General features: G+C 35.7%; 1 protein-coding gene across 4 annotated transcripts in view; it reads right to left on the reverse strand.

Moving 5' to 3' along the window:
- Positions 1–14758, reverse strand: part of TFPI (tissue factor pathway inhibitor) — a 127713-nt gene that overhangs the window by 36332 nt on the left and 76623 nt on the right. For all 4 annotated transcript variants that reach the window (XM_069064522.1, XM_069064520.1, XM_069064519.1 and 1 more), the window contains one exon: positions 14525–14722. In XM_069064522.1, coding sequence (XP_068920623.1) covers positions 14525–14722 — 198 coding nt within the window. The remainder of the gene's footprint in view (positions 1–14524; positions 14723–14758) is intronic.

Consider the following 14758-nt stretch of genomic DNA (forward strand, 5'->3'; position numbering starts at 1 on the left):
TGCTTCCCTCCTGATCTTGGTTACATTGACTTTGTTTGTACAAAAACTTTTTTTTTTAAAGCAATCGGGGTTAAGTAACTTGCTCAAGGTTACACGGCCAATTATTTCTGGGTGTGGTGCTAAGTATCCCAGCTCGGATTTGATCCCCAGGTCATCCCGACACTGGAGCTGGTGCTCTTACTTGCTGAGCCACCTGGCCGCCCCAATGTACAAAATGTTTTAAATTCAATGTAGTCAAAATTATCCATTTTGCATTTCATAATTATATCTACCTCAATTAGTTATACATTATTCCCTTCTCCATAAATCTTACAGGTAAACTATTCCTTGCTCTCCCAGATTGCTTATAGTATCAACCTTTATATCTAAATCATGAACCCATTTTGACTTTATTTTGGTATATGGTATAGTCTATGCCCAGTTTCTGCCATACTGCTTTCCAGTTTTCCCAGTAATTTTTGTCAAATAGTGAATTCTTATTTCAGAATCTGGAGTCTTTGGGTTTATCAAACATTAGATTACTATAGTCATTGACTACTGTGTTTTGTGAAACTTATTCCAGTGATCCTTCACTCTATTGCTTAGTTAGTACCAAGTAGTTTTGATGATTGCTGCTTTATTATACAGTTTAAAGTCTGGTATGGGTAGGCCACCTTCCCTATCATTTCTTTTCATTATTTCCCTTGATTTTCTGAATCTTTTGTTCTTCCAGATAAATTTCCTTATTATTTTTTCTAGCTTTATATAGCAAGATTTTGGTAGTTGAATTGGTATGGCACCAAATAGGTAAATTAATTTAGATAAAATTGTCATTTTTATTATATTAGCTCTACCCAGCCATGAGCAATTGATGTTTTTCCAGTTATTTAGATCTGACTTTATTTGTGTGAAAAGTTTTTTGTAATTATGTTCCTATAGTCCCTGGGTTTGTTTTGGCAGGTCGACTCTCAAATATTTTATAAAGTCTACAGTAATTTTAAATGGAATTTTTCTTTCTATTTCTTGCTCTTCGACTTTGTTAGAAATATGTAGGAATGCCAAAGATTTATGTGGGTTTATTTTATATCCTGCAATTTTGCTAAAATTATTTATTATTTCAAATAGATTTTTTACTTGATTCCCTAAGATTCTTTAAGTATATCATCATATCATCTGCAATGAGTGATAGATTAGCCTCTTCTTGGCCTCTTCTAATTCCTTCAATGTTTTTTTTTTCCTCTTATTGCTACAGCTAACATTTCTACTACCAAACTGCATAACAGGGGTGATAGTGGACATCCTTGTTTCATTCTTGATTTTATTGAAAATACTTCTAGCTTATCCCCATTACATATAATACTTGCTGATAGTTTTAAGTGGATGCTACTTATCATTTTAAGGAAGACTCAATTTATTCCTATGTTCTCTGGTGTTTTCAATGGGAATGGGTGTTGTGTTTTTCAAAAGCCTTTTCTGCATCCATTGAAATAATCATATGGTTTCTACTAGTGTTGTTGTTGTTGATGTGATTGATTATGCTGAAAGTTTTCCCAATATTGAACCAGCCTTGCGTTCCTGGAATAAATCTTACCTGATCATAGTGTATTATTCTGATGATAAATTGCAGTAATCTTTTGCTAATGTTTTATTTGAAAAATTTCATCTATATTCATTAGGGAAATTGGTCTATAATTTTCTTTCTCTGTTTTGGCTCTTCCTGATTTAGGTATCAGTATCATATTTGAATCATAAAAAGAATTTGGTAGGACTCCCTCACCAATTTTCCCAAATAGTCTATAAAGTATTGGAATCAATTGTTTTTTAAATGTTTGATAGAATTTGCTTGTAAATCCATCTGTCCCTGGAGATCTTTTCCTATGGAGTTCATTGATGGCTTGTTCAGTTTCTTTTTCTGAGTTGGGGTTATTTAAGTATTTTACTTCTTCTGTTAATCTGAGCAATTTATATATTTGTAAATATTCATCCATTTCACTAAGATTGTCAAAATTATAGGCATACAATTGGGCAAAATAATTTCTAATTATTGTTTTTAATTTCCTTTTCATTGAAGGTAAATTCACCCTTTTCATTTTTGATAATAATTTGGTTTTCTTCTTTCTTTTCTTTTAATCAAATAGACCAAAGGTTTATTAAATAAATAAATAAATAATTAGATGAAAATAAAATTAATAATTTATCATAAAACCAGCTCTTAATTTTATTTATTAGTTCAATAGTTTTCTTTATTTCAGTTTTATTAATCTTTCCTTTGTTTTTCAGTATTTCTAATTTAGTATTTAATTGGGGATTTTCAAATTGTTGTTTTTTTTTTTTAGCTTTTTTCATTTGCATACCCAATTAGTTGGTCTCTTTTTTCCCCTCTATTTTATTTATATAAACATTCAGAGATATAAGAGTTCCCCTAAGAACCACTTTCACTGCATCCCATATGTTTTGTTTTGTTGTCTCATTATTGTCATTCTCTTGAATGAAGTTATTGATTGTTTCTATGATTTGTTGTTTAATGCACTTGTTCTTTAGGATTAGATTGTTTAGTTTCCAACTAGTTTTAATCTATCTTTCCATGGCACTTATTACATATAATTTTTATTGCATCATGATCTGCAAAAGATGCATTTAATATTTCTGCCTTTCTGCACCGTATTGTGAGTTTTTTATGCCCTAGTACATGGTCAATTTTTGTGTATGTGCCATGTACAGCTGCATAGAAAGTATATTCCCTTTTATCCCCATTCAATTTTTTTCCAGAGGTCTATCATATCTAACTTCTCTAAAATTCCATTTACCTCCTTAACTTCTTTATTGTTTATTCTGAGGTCAGATTTTTCAAGTTCAGAGACGGGGAGGCTGAGGTATAGTTTTGCTATCTCTATTTCTTCCTGTAACTCCCTTAAGTTCTCCTCTAAGAATTTGGATGCTATACCACTTGGTGCATATATGTTTAATAATGATATTATTTCATTGTCAATGGTGCCTTTTAGCAGGATATAGTTTTCTTCCTTATTTCTTTTAATTAGAGCTATTTTTTGTTTTTGCTTTGTCTGAGATTAGGTTTGCTACCCCTGCTTTTTTACTTTAGCTGAAGCATGATATATTCTGATTTGTAGACATCTTTGAACTTGATGTCAACTAGATATCTTAAATTCAATATGTCCAGAACAGAAGTCATCTATCCTCTTACTGAACTCTCCCCTCTCACCCCACCCTTACTTTCCCTCTTACTTTGGAGGGCAGCACCATTGTTCCAGTAGCTCAAACTTGCAACCTAGTAGTCATCCTCACCCCCCCCCCCCCCCCGCCCACCATATCTATAGACTAGGTTTGCTAATTTCACTTTTGCAATATCACTAATATATCCTCCTTTCTCCCCTGTGACAATGCTATCACTCTAGTGTAGCACTCCATTACCTCACACCTGGATTATTGTAATTGCTTTCTGGTTGGTTTGCCTATCTCAAGTCTCTCCCCATTCTAATCCATCCTTTATTCAGTCACTAAAGTGATTTTCTTCAAGGACAGATCTTTTTCCTCTCTGCTTCCACCAATTTAATAAATTCCAGTGATCCCCAGAATCAAATTTAAAAAACTGTTTGGCAATCAAAGCCCTTTATAATCTAGCCCTTTCCTACCTTTCCAATCTTCTTTTAACTTACTCTTTGACAGGTACTCTTTGATACAGTGCACTGGTCTCCTGGCTGTTCCACAAACAAGACATACTATCACTAGGCATTTTCTCTGGCTGTTCCATTCTCATGCTAGAATGGTCTTCTTCATCCACTGTGGCTTCTGACCTCCCTGTCTTCTTTTAAGTCTCAACAAGGATCCTTCTTTCTACAGGAAGCCTTCCTCAAACACCTTTAAATAGTGACTTCCCCATTTATTTCCTATTTATCTTGTATATAGCCCCCTGTGTAAATATTCATTTGCATGTTGTCTCTCCCAGTACATTGTAACTTCCTGGAGGGCAGGGGCTGTCTTTTGTCTCTTTTTGCATCCCGAAAGCTTAGCAAGTTCCTGGCAAAAAGTAAATGCTTAGTAATGTTTATCAATCAAATTACTGATATATCACTAAAAGTTTTTTTTCATAAAGTTTGTTTACCTTCTATGTATTTTGTCTCAAGGTACAATAGACTTAAAAATGTTGTTTATTATGCATGTATTTCATTGCTTGAATGTAGAAAAAGAACATTTTGGTGAGTACTTCATTTGAGAGAGGTACTTAAAAACTGAGGCATTTTTTTCCAGTGACTTCTAATCTTGGAGTTTCTGAGCTAAAAAGAGAATGATTGGTTCATTTTTTATTCATTACTAATTCATTTCCCAGTAAGAAAAGAGAAGATTTATGCTGGAATTCAACCAGGTAGGCAATGAATTACACAGCAGGGATCAAGCAGGCTGGGTCTACCTAGAATGGTATTTAAGGTGGATCTTTCATTCTTTCACTTCCTTTTTTTCACCAGGCTTGGTTTCAGAGCAAAACCTCTCATAGAGGTCAAGAGCTAAGGAAGTAGCTCAGAAATAGTTGAAATTGAGGAATAGCTCTATTATCACAAGAGCAGGGCATGATAAGAGAATGATGAAGCCCTCTTTACCTGATTGCTTAGCACAGCATCACACCACAATGTTGTAGTTATGTTATTGGGGAACAGATAGGTGGCACAGTGTATAGATGGGCTAAGAATCTGGAAGATTCATCTTCCTGAGTTCAAATCTAGCTTCAGACACTTACTATCAGTGTGACCCTGGGCAAGTCACTTAACCCTGATTGCCTCACTTCCTCATCTTTAAAATGAGCTGGAGAAGGAAATGGCTAGCTACTTATAATAGCAAGCACAGAAGTAGTTCACACCTTGTTTAAGCTATTGAATTAACATCTTGTTTCATTTCAGTTCAAGTTTCTTTTGAGCCTTGTATCAAATCTGTTAAGAAACAGAAAATGTGAACCCCACAACTTGTGACCCTAGAACTCAGGAACCCCTGAAACAGGAAGACAGGAGCTAATGACAATATGTAAGGAGAATTTCCAGGCTAGAGACAGCAGAACTGAGGAGAGGACTCTTGTGGAGACACAGTCAAGAAGGAGAAAACTTGTGGTATCCTGGTACTCTGTTTGTCTGCTCTGTCTATGTTGATGTTTGTTTGTGATACTTTGTACAGAAGCCCTGGGACCTCACTGGAAGTCCTGAAAGGGGACTTTCTGGTTGTGTGTTTACAGAAGTCCTGGAGGAGGGTTTTGGAGGTCCTGGGACTTTACTGATGATCTGTGCTGACCTCTCGGACCTTGTTTGTGGGTCTGTGTGGATTTCTTTGTTGATGATTTGTGTTGAGTTGTCAGACCTGGTTGGTGGGTCTGAACTGATTTCACAGGCAGATAGTGAATTGATGATGGTGCTGGCAGTTTGTATGAATATTATTGTGGCTCTGTCAAGCTTTGTCTTCCCAGAAACAGAAACTGTGAAGGACTTGAGGTGGGCTGGACACTGTGAATTTCAATATGAAATGGGAGCTGGACAAAGAACTAGACAAGGAGCTGACCAAGGAACTGGAAGTTGCCTGCCTTTGAACCCAGGTGGCAGTTTGCACTGGGACCATGGAAGAGGATTCATGGAAGCTGAGAGACAGCCTCAAGTGAAGTTGAAAGAAGATTTTACTTGGATATTGTGTACTGACTGAGAATATCATGACTTACTGTGACCTAGGGATGAAGAACTTTGACTTTTGTACTTTGTGATTGAATTAAGGATTTTGTGATTGACTGAATGAATGTACTTTGTTTAAAATAATGTGACCACTTTGGTGAAAATCATGTGGCCATTTTAGTGATAAGTTTTGAGTTGTGACACGGTGAATGCTATATTTTTATTTTCTATGAATGTTTTGCTCTGATCTGTTATTGAATAAATAGAGAGCTCACCATACTATATAATCAGAACCTTGAAAGCTGCTCACAGCAGCAGTCCACTGGAAAGCTGCTCATGCATGGCTTTATACCACTCCATTATATTTTCCAAAAAAAAATTCCATGATGGGGTCACAGAGAGTTATACATGCCTGAAACAACTGAAAAATAAAATACCATGACACTGCCCTGGGGAAGTTGAGGACCAGGCAGATATAAATGACTTCCATACAGCTAAAAGTGACAGCTAAAAGAGTCAGTTCTTGGGGTAGTTAGGTGGTGCAGTGAATAGAGCACCGGCCCTGAAGTCAGGAGGACCTGAGTTAAAATCCAGCCTCAGACATTAACCATGTGACCTTGGGCAAGTCGCTTAATCCCAATTGCCCCACTTTCTCCCCCTCCAAAAAAAAGAAGCAAAAACCAAATGAAACTTCAAAGCCTGCTACTAAAATTGAAGCCTTAAATAACATGGTTGTTTTTCTCCCATAACAAAACTTGAGATAATATTTCAGTACCTTGCTCCATGTTTAAAAATATTTTTAAGGACAGGGTGGGGATGTGATTTGAAGTTCTCTGATATGTCCTGAGTCATATCTATTAACCAAATGACATACACTTCGGTTTTTGTACTCCTGTGCAGAAAGTAAAGGCAGGGAACCAGTGTAGTAAAAAGAGGGTCAGCTCTGGAGTAGAGAAGATAGATTCAAGACCTGTCTTGTGGTGCATACTAATTGTGTTCCAACAGTCAAGTCACTTCACCTTTCTTTGCTTTAAGCAACTTTTTAAGACTATAAGCTATAGAAAAGTCCCAAATCTATGGTGGAAGGAATTTCCATACCAATGGAATTACAGGTGGGTCCAGACAAAAAGAAAACAAACAAGCAAACAAAAATGCCAAATGCTTCTGGTAAGAATGAAGCCTTATTTTGAGATTCCTGGCTACGTCTTGCACCTGCACTAACAGCAAAGGTACAGATGTTCGTAAATGGAACAGAAAGTCCCATACTTTCATTGTGCTGAAAACCACAGCATAATTGTCATTCAGAAGAATTTGTATTTGTGTTTAGACCAAACCATAATAAAATCATTCATTTTCAAAGTATTGCATTTTCTTCAACTTACTGTTTCTTTGGGGAAATGGACAATTTTGACATTTTTCAGTCAGTTTTCATATCCATTCAGGACAATAGAGTTAACATCAACAGGGTAGCATGAAGCAGCGTAGGAAGGAAACGTGATACGTCTATCATCCCCCATCTTGTTTGTAGATTTCCTGGATCAAGAAATGAGGTGCTCTTGTGTATGACCTGTATTCTCAGCATGACTCTTATGTTCTCCTCAGTTGAACTACAGCCTGTGTTTTGAATGGATTTGTTTCTCACATCTGGAAGCTACTGAAATAATTGTCTAAACTATTTTTTTTATTGCATCTGCTTGACAGAATCCAGCTTGGGAATTGGATTCTCTAGATCAAAAGAAAAATTGGCAAGTCCATAATAATTTGTTTAAATCAAAGGAAAAAAAATAGAGTTTTCCTCAGGACAAAATGTAATAATGGTAGTGAACATGTGAATGTCATTGTACCATATTTCTTTTGATTTAAAAGATGAATAAAAGTCTAACACATGTATAACACTCCATTTACTTAGACCACACTAAATTGATCTTTGCAACAGTGGTCACTTAATTTTTAAGTATGTATTTAGTGGAAAGTTAGTTGATAATTCTATAATATAATATTAATTTCTCAGAAAAAAATTACCAAATTTTAAAATATATTTTAATGTTTGTATAAGATACTATCTGTATATACTGTGTTACTATATTAAATTACTATTTATACTATATTATATTGTATATAGATATTATATACTGTATATAGATACTATATAAGATACTATTTTTGTTGGTATTTTATTTACTGTAAGTGGAAGAACAAAAGACTTTACCAAAGATGTTATAGAAAAGCAACTTGAATTAGTTATGAGGACCTGAGAGAAAACAGACATTCAGATAAAAGATCAAAGAGGATTTAATTAAAAGCAATACAATCTAAATGAACTGATTAATATTAGAAATGGCTACAGGGAACTGTTTTCCAGAAGCTAATTTATTATTGTTTTTACACCTTTAGAAATGATCACTGAGAAATTCTGCATCAAAAACATTTTTTGGAAAGGGATTTGGGGACTATCTTATAATCATCATGTAATATCTCAAAGATATGTGAATTTTCAGTTTCTTTTCATGAGGCAATGGTATGACACTTAACACCAGGAGGTACTGCTTTTCTAACAGTAAATAGAAGCTGACTGAAGAATAGAAGCCAACTGAGAAGTCACAAACAGAATAAAGAAAAAAAGAAGGGAAAAAAGAAAGGAAGAAATCTGACAGAGTAAGAACAGTTACTGATGCAGAACTAGGGGGAAGTAAAGAGTATATTTGGGGTGACTGAGTTGAGAGGTATTGCTACTGGGAACTGATTGGAGGAAAGCAGAATTCTCTGTGGTTGATGATGCAGCTAGACTTGTCTGACTTGCTCTTTGGTGCCATCTACAGCTTGAGGGAGGGATAACTCCTGAGAGACAACTGCATTATCATCTACCACCTTCTTGGGTTGGAGCCCAGAGTACCAACTTGAATAACTCTGTAGATTCCAGGCTTAAGTATCTTCTTATCAATGAAAGAGTATGATACTGTTGCTTTGCTAAAAGGCCTTATATTCCAGCAAAGATGGTGAAATAGGAGGAAGCAGTAATACCATTTTACCCCACAACCACTGCAACAAGAAGAGCACCTGATGAAGGATGAGGAAGACTAAGGAGAAATCATAAGGGTCATTTTTTTCCAGTCAAAGATCATGATTTATTCTACCGACAAGTGACAAGGGTAGGAATTGTGGAACAGGAGTGGACCAGTAGTTCTTTTGTTCTCACCCCAGAGCAAGATCCAGAACTTGGCCCAGCAGACATGACCTGCCTCTTAATCCCCCCCTCCCCCGATGACAGGAGCTGCAAGAAAAAAGGTATGCATGTGTGTCTGCTGCTATGAAATTGTAGAGTCTTTCAGCTCAGAGACAGAAGCTGGAGCCAGCAATTATTTACTAGAGTTATATCCAGAGTCAAGTGTTAAGATGTATTGCCTAGACTCAAACTAGAATCGAGAGCCTGGGGAGTCCAGGAGAGCAGGGATCCAACAGTTTCCTAGATCAGATCGCTCAGTGTTCACTGAGACAGTTCCTAGGCCTGATCCTTCTCTGTGATATTGAAGAACACAGCACTTAATTCCCACAGAACATATTGTCAGAAATCAGATGATAAAGGGGAAAAAGCATATAAAGTCCTTATGGGAGAAAGATAAGTTTTGTGCCAATATGACAATTAAGTAAAGGAGGATACCCAGAAGAGGGTCACAGTGCAGCTGTGATGTCAACTGCAGTTCTTAGAAAAAGGAAGCAAGAGGCTGTGGGGCGTTTTCCAGCTTTAAATGAAATGAGAGAGTTGGAGGAAAAGACTGAAGAAGAAATAAAAGTTTTGGAGTAAATAATTAGAACTAGATTTAGCAACTTTGCACAATAGGTTCAAAGCCATGCCCAAGAAATATATCTCTTAAAAATAAGAATAGACAAAAAAGAATACAATGATATCATGAGACAAGTAATATTAAATTAAAGTCAAAAGTCTGAAAAGATAGTAGAAAATGTAAGACATTTTACACTAAAAATCTGGAAAAACTAGAGAACTTCTAATAAGGGCAGAGTAAAGCAAGGGTGCCCATGGAACACATTCTGAGAAATGCTGGACAATAAATAGGAGACTAGGTTGGAGTTAGGAACACCTGGGTAAATGTATTGTCTCCGTAACATAGTAGCTGTGTGACCATGAATAATTTAATCTCAGTTCTACTAGGCAACACTCTAAGACTGCTGCTCTGCATTGGCCAAGAGAACTTTCTTACCAAGAGTGATTTACAAAAAAATAATCACAAGTCTCTATTCTATGCCAAAACAAAGGATCAGAATCAGTGTATAATGCGTACCCTCAAAAAAGTGACGATTCATATGTCTATTGAATAGCAAATAGCCTTTTGTCATTTATTTCACTGTCATGATGGGGGAAGAATAGTGAAATCCAAACATCATTGCTGAGTGGTTCCTAGCCATGGCCTATATTCTAAATGCCCACTATACCAAGAAAGGAAAACAAGGCAGTTAAAGAGATGTGATAGTAATCTACTGCTATAACAATCTACTCACTTTGGTTTTTATTCTTCAAAGCTAAAGAAAATTGAAAAACTACATAATTTGGAAGAAGTAGCTCCTTCCAACAATTGAGGAAGGAAAATAAGCCCCTCCAGAGAATGGGCAGGGAAGAGAACTCACTGAGGTTGTCTAGACAGGAAAATGAAATATTGCATGGGGAGGTATCACACAGACTCATTAAATATGGTTTAGGAAAATGAAAAGCTTAACTTCTACAAAAGAATTATGATACCACTGAAAGAAGTAAGTTTAAATGTGTGTGTGTGTGTAATGTATGCATGTGTAATATATGTGTGTACAAATGGATTATATATTATGTATTTTGGATGGATGTAATATGTGGTGGAAACTAGATGATAGTATATATATATAGTGGTGGGCCTGGACTCAGGAAGACCTAAGTTAAAATCCAGCCTCAGAGACTTACTAGCTGTGTGACTCTGGGCAAGTCACTATTTGCCTTAAATTAAGAGAAGGAAAGGTCAAACCATCCATTCCATTATCTTTGCCAAGACAATTCTATGGATAATAATGGCGTGCTATGGTCCATGAGGTCACGAAGAACCAGACACAACTGAACAATAATAACAACAGAATTCTGCTATGTATTATAAACACACACACAATGAGAGAAATATATACATACATACGTAAGTACACACACACACACACACACACACACACACACACACACACACACACATATATATATATATGGGTTTCTGTTAAAATAAAGAAATGGAGGTGCTACAGATTTGGAATATAGCATACATTTTAAGGGTATAAGTTAATGTATTTTACTTTATTGCAAGGGACCATTCATGAAGTTGGAATAATCTAAACCTATTGTAATGTAGAAACCAAACTAATAGAATTAAGAAAAAACAAATAAATTTTCCCTCTGCTCAAGTAGCATATACTATAAAGGGGAGTGGGTTGAGGAAAGCAGACACACAGGAGAAAAATATCATACTGGGTAAGGCATGAAGGTGGTAAAGATGATCAGACAAAGTGATGTAATGGTATTTGAGCATATCTGAGGGTGAGCTGGAGGTAAGTGAAGGTCTCACAAAGGAAGTGGCACCTGACATGAGTTTTGAAAAAATATTAGGATTCTGAGCAATCAAGATGAGGAAAGAATAGAATCTTGAGTGAATGGATGAATGCACACAATCCCTTTGGGGATGGCAAGCTGAGTTTAGGAACACTGAAAATCCAATTTGGCCAGTATATATGAAGAGGAATAATAAAAAAATGTCCAGAAAGGCAGATTAGAGAAAGATTGAAGAGGGTTTTAGGCAGCAGGCTAAGGAATTTGGAAGACAAATTAAGAGTAACCTGTTTGGATTCATGAATTATCTTTGTAGAGATGATAATTCAGTAATTAGGAAGGGAGAATGATGGGCAGGGAATAAAATTGCCAAGGGACAGAGTATTTAGAGAAAGAAAAGAGAAAAGAACCCCAAAATGAGACTTCATATTTTATAATTGATACCCAAATACATACAGGATTTTCTGTTGGGCATCAAACATCTATATTATTAATAAACTTTTTCAGCATTTTCCTGGGTGATTGCATACTGTAGACATACCTTTTGTGTCAGAAATTTACAGAAAATAGAAAAATTCATTTTAATATTTATTCATTTTAAAAGAAATATTTTAATATCAATATAGATAAGATGATATAACATACAAAGAAATTGAATGTTTTGAGGGGAGTCATAGTTAAGAAACAAAAGCTTATTTCTCTTAGGTATTCATAATTATATATATATATACATATATATATATATATATATATATATATAATATGTTTACATTGCTTTGACATTTGTACCACTCCTTTCAAGCTTTCTCTCATGGAAAAGGTGAGTAGAAAAAAAACATTTCCTTTGTACTCATTTAGTGATATGGTTTACTGTAAAGTATTAATAGGAATATTGTGCATTCCTTTTTTGTTGTTGTTGTTAGCAATTGGGGTTAAATAACTTGCTCAAGGTTACATGGCCAGGTGTTTCTAGGTGGGTGCTAAGTGTCTGAGCCCAGGATTCAATCTCCAGGTCATCCCGACACTGGAGCCGATGCTCTTACTCGCTGTGCTACCTGGCCACCCCAGTATTGTGCATTCCTGATGAAAGATACTTATGAACTAGGACAAGAGACAGGTATAAACATAAATTGTAATTCAGAAGAAGTGTCATCTCATCTAAATCTAAAAAGCATTTGTTAAATATCTATCTATACTATGGAAGATGCTAGGGGTAGGAAAACATAACAGAAATGTATCCCTTGCTTTGATGATAATTTACATTAAGTGAAAATTACATAAATTAATTTTTTCCAAAACTGTAACTTGTTCAGATGGCCACAGGGGGAGAGGGAAAAACACATTTTGTATTCCAAATACTTAATTCCTATGTAATTTTTCTAGAGTTATTTTATATCAAGAAATTTTTAACACCCTGCACACCAAGATAACACATACTTTTTTTTTCTGAGAGGTTTATTTTATCCTGTAATATTGTCCTAGTGTGTGGAAGATAGAGACATTATTTTTTTGCAAGATGAGAGTGTTTGAAGGAACTTAGGATAAAATGAACCATTTTATGTTGATACCAACTTGGGGAAGATGATCTACTCAACATTGGAGAAAGTTGGGGCAGGGCTGACCTTCCCAGGGGCAGAGCCGTCAAGCACACTTCACTCTTTGTAACCAAGTTGCTCTCAGAACTCTACCAACCCCTGCCTTAACCATCAGGCAGGAACAGGGATTAGAAACTTGCACTTCCGACTCTCTATATGCCTCTCCTCTGTCACTGTTATGGACTGATCATCAAATATATATCACTTCTGATCGTGGTAAAGACATTACAATCTCTTTCTCTATTATTCCACTCGGAATCCTTATGATTTTGAGCTACAAGCTGAAGAAAATCTTCCTTTTGTGACCACAACTTCCCACGCTCCCTCGACTAGCCATGAAATACCATTCTTATGTTCTCCTATTGTGCTCTTCTCTGCCCTTCCATTGTGTCCCGTACAGTCCATCTGCTATCACTATCTAACTGCCCTTCATATCAGCCTTATGCACTCCCCGCAGAAATTACATGGCATATTTTTCTATGTATTTTGTATGCTGCTTCCTCCAAAGAATTTTAAGCTCCATAAATGTCAGAAATGTTTTCTTTCATCTTTGGATCCCTAGTGCTTAACACATAGTAGGTGCTTAATAACTATTTGTGGTATTCAGTTGAATTGAAATGAATGAGGAGTTATGATAACCATTCTTACACTTTAATGGCGGTTTGTTCATGGTGATTCACAAAAAGTTATGTGGGTACCACCTAAATGACAATATTAATATTAAGTCTAAAGGGAAAATAGGTCTATTTGTGTAATTGCAATGTTAGGGGGAGAAAAGTGGTGTATGCCAGAATGAAATAAATTTTTTAAAAGAAGCATGCTGCTAGATGAAAACACTTAAATATAAATGGGTATAGAATGAGACAGGCATCTAAACATTCTGAAGGCTAAAAAGATGTTCATTTTGCTATAGAAATGCACCTTGGAATGGAAATCTGAGTGAAGTGGAAAGTGAATAGTTGGACCATGAAATCCATAGCAGACACTAATAATATCTGAAATAAAGTTTAAGCTGGATAATATGAATTAGTGGCATTTGCCACTTCCATTATGTGGAAGGAGAGGAAAAATATGATTTATGTACAATGAAATATTCATGTCCATTCATTTCTCATAAAGTCATCTTTCCAATAGCCAGTGACAGAAGTCTTCCCTCTGCAGATTTCTAAGATTATTTCCCCTGAATTCATGAACTGTTCATTCTCTAGCTCCCCACTCTCCCAAGACAGTCTTAAAGGATATCTTCTGAAAGTCCTGGAATGGGAATATAGGACCCCTTTTCTGGCCACCAGCAAAATGCCTGTGGTAGTATGGGGATCATCCACACTATGATCTTAAGTCAGGTTATACAGTGCCTGGAATATGTGATCATTCAGTACACTCCTGCTTTTGTTGGCATAATATTGTAGACAAAATATTTGACTCAGAAAACTAAATTTTCATATTCATTTTACAAGATAAAGAAACCTTTGTTGAGAATGTAATTATCAGTGCATTGGTAACAAAAAGGTTTTATTAATGCATATTTGCTTTTCCCAGTTTGTGGACAGCTATAGAAAAAGTGTATGATTGGAAGCTAAACTGAACTATTATAAAGATTCTTGGAGTATCAGAAATGATCTATAAAATCAATGTGTTGGTTTTGCTATTTCTCCATTTCCTTTTGTCCATAAATCTATGTTCTCATGAGCCAATGATAGATTTTTCAAGGAGCTCACCTGCTACACACTGTTTCTGGCAGTCTTCCAGACTTTCAAATCGATTTTCATTGCCTTCACATCCTCCATATACAAATTCTTCACAGTGTTGAGTGTAAATATTGTAGAAGAACCTCTTGAGCATGGCTTTACATGGTCCTTCATCAGCTTTGTAGGCACAACTTGAACGTAGAAGTTTTGGTGGTGGTAAATACATCTCTATAAGGAGTAATTTAAGGGAGAAAAAATAATAGC

This window comes from Petaurus breviceps, unplaced genomic scaffold, assembly GCF_028583685.1.
Source record: "Petaurus breviceps papuanus isolate PSGF00001 unplaced genomic scaffold, PetGlider_PUasm1.0 90638, whole genome shotgun sequence".
In the NCBI taxonomy this organism is placed as follows: Eukaryota; Metazoa; Chordata; class Mammalia; order Diprotodontia; family Petauridae; genus Petaurus; species Petaurus breviceps.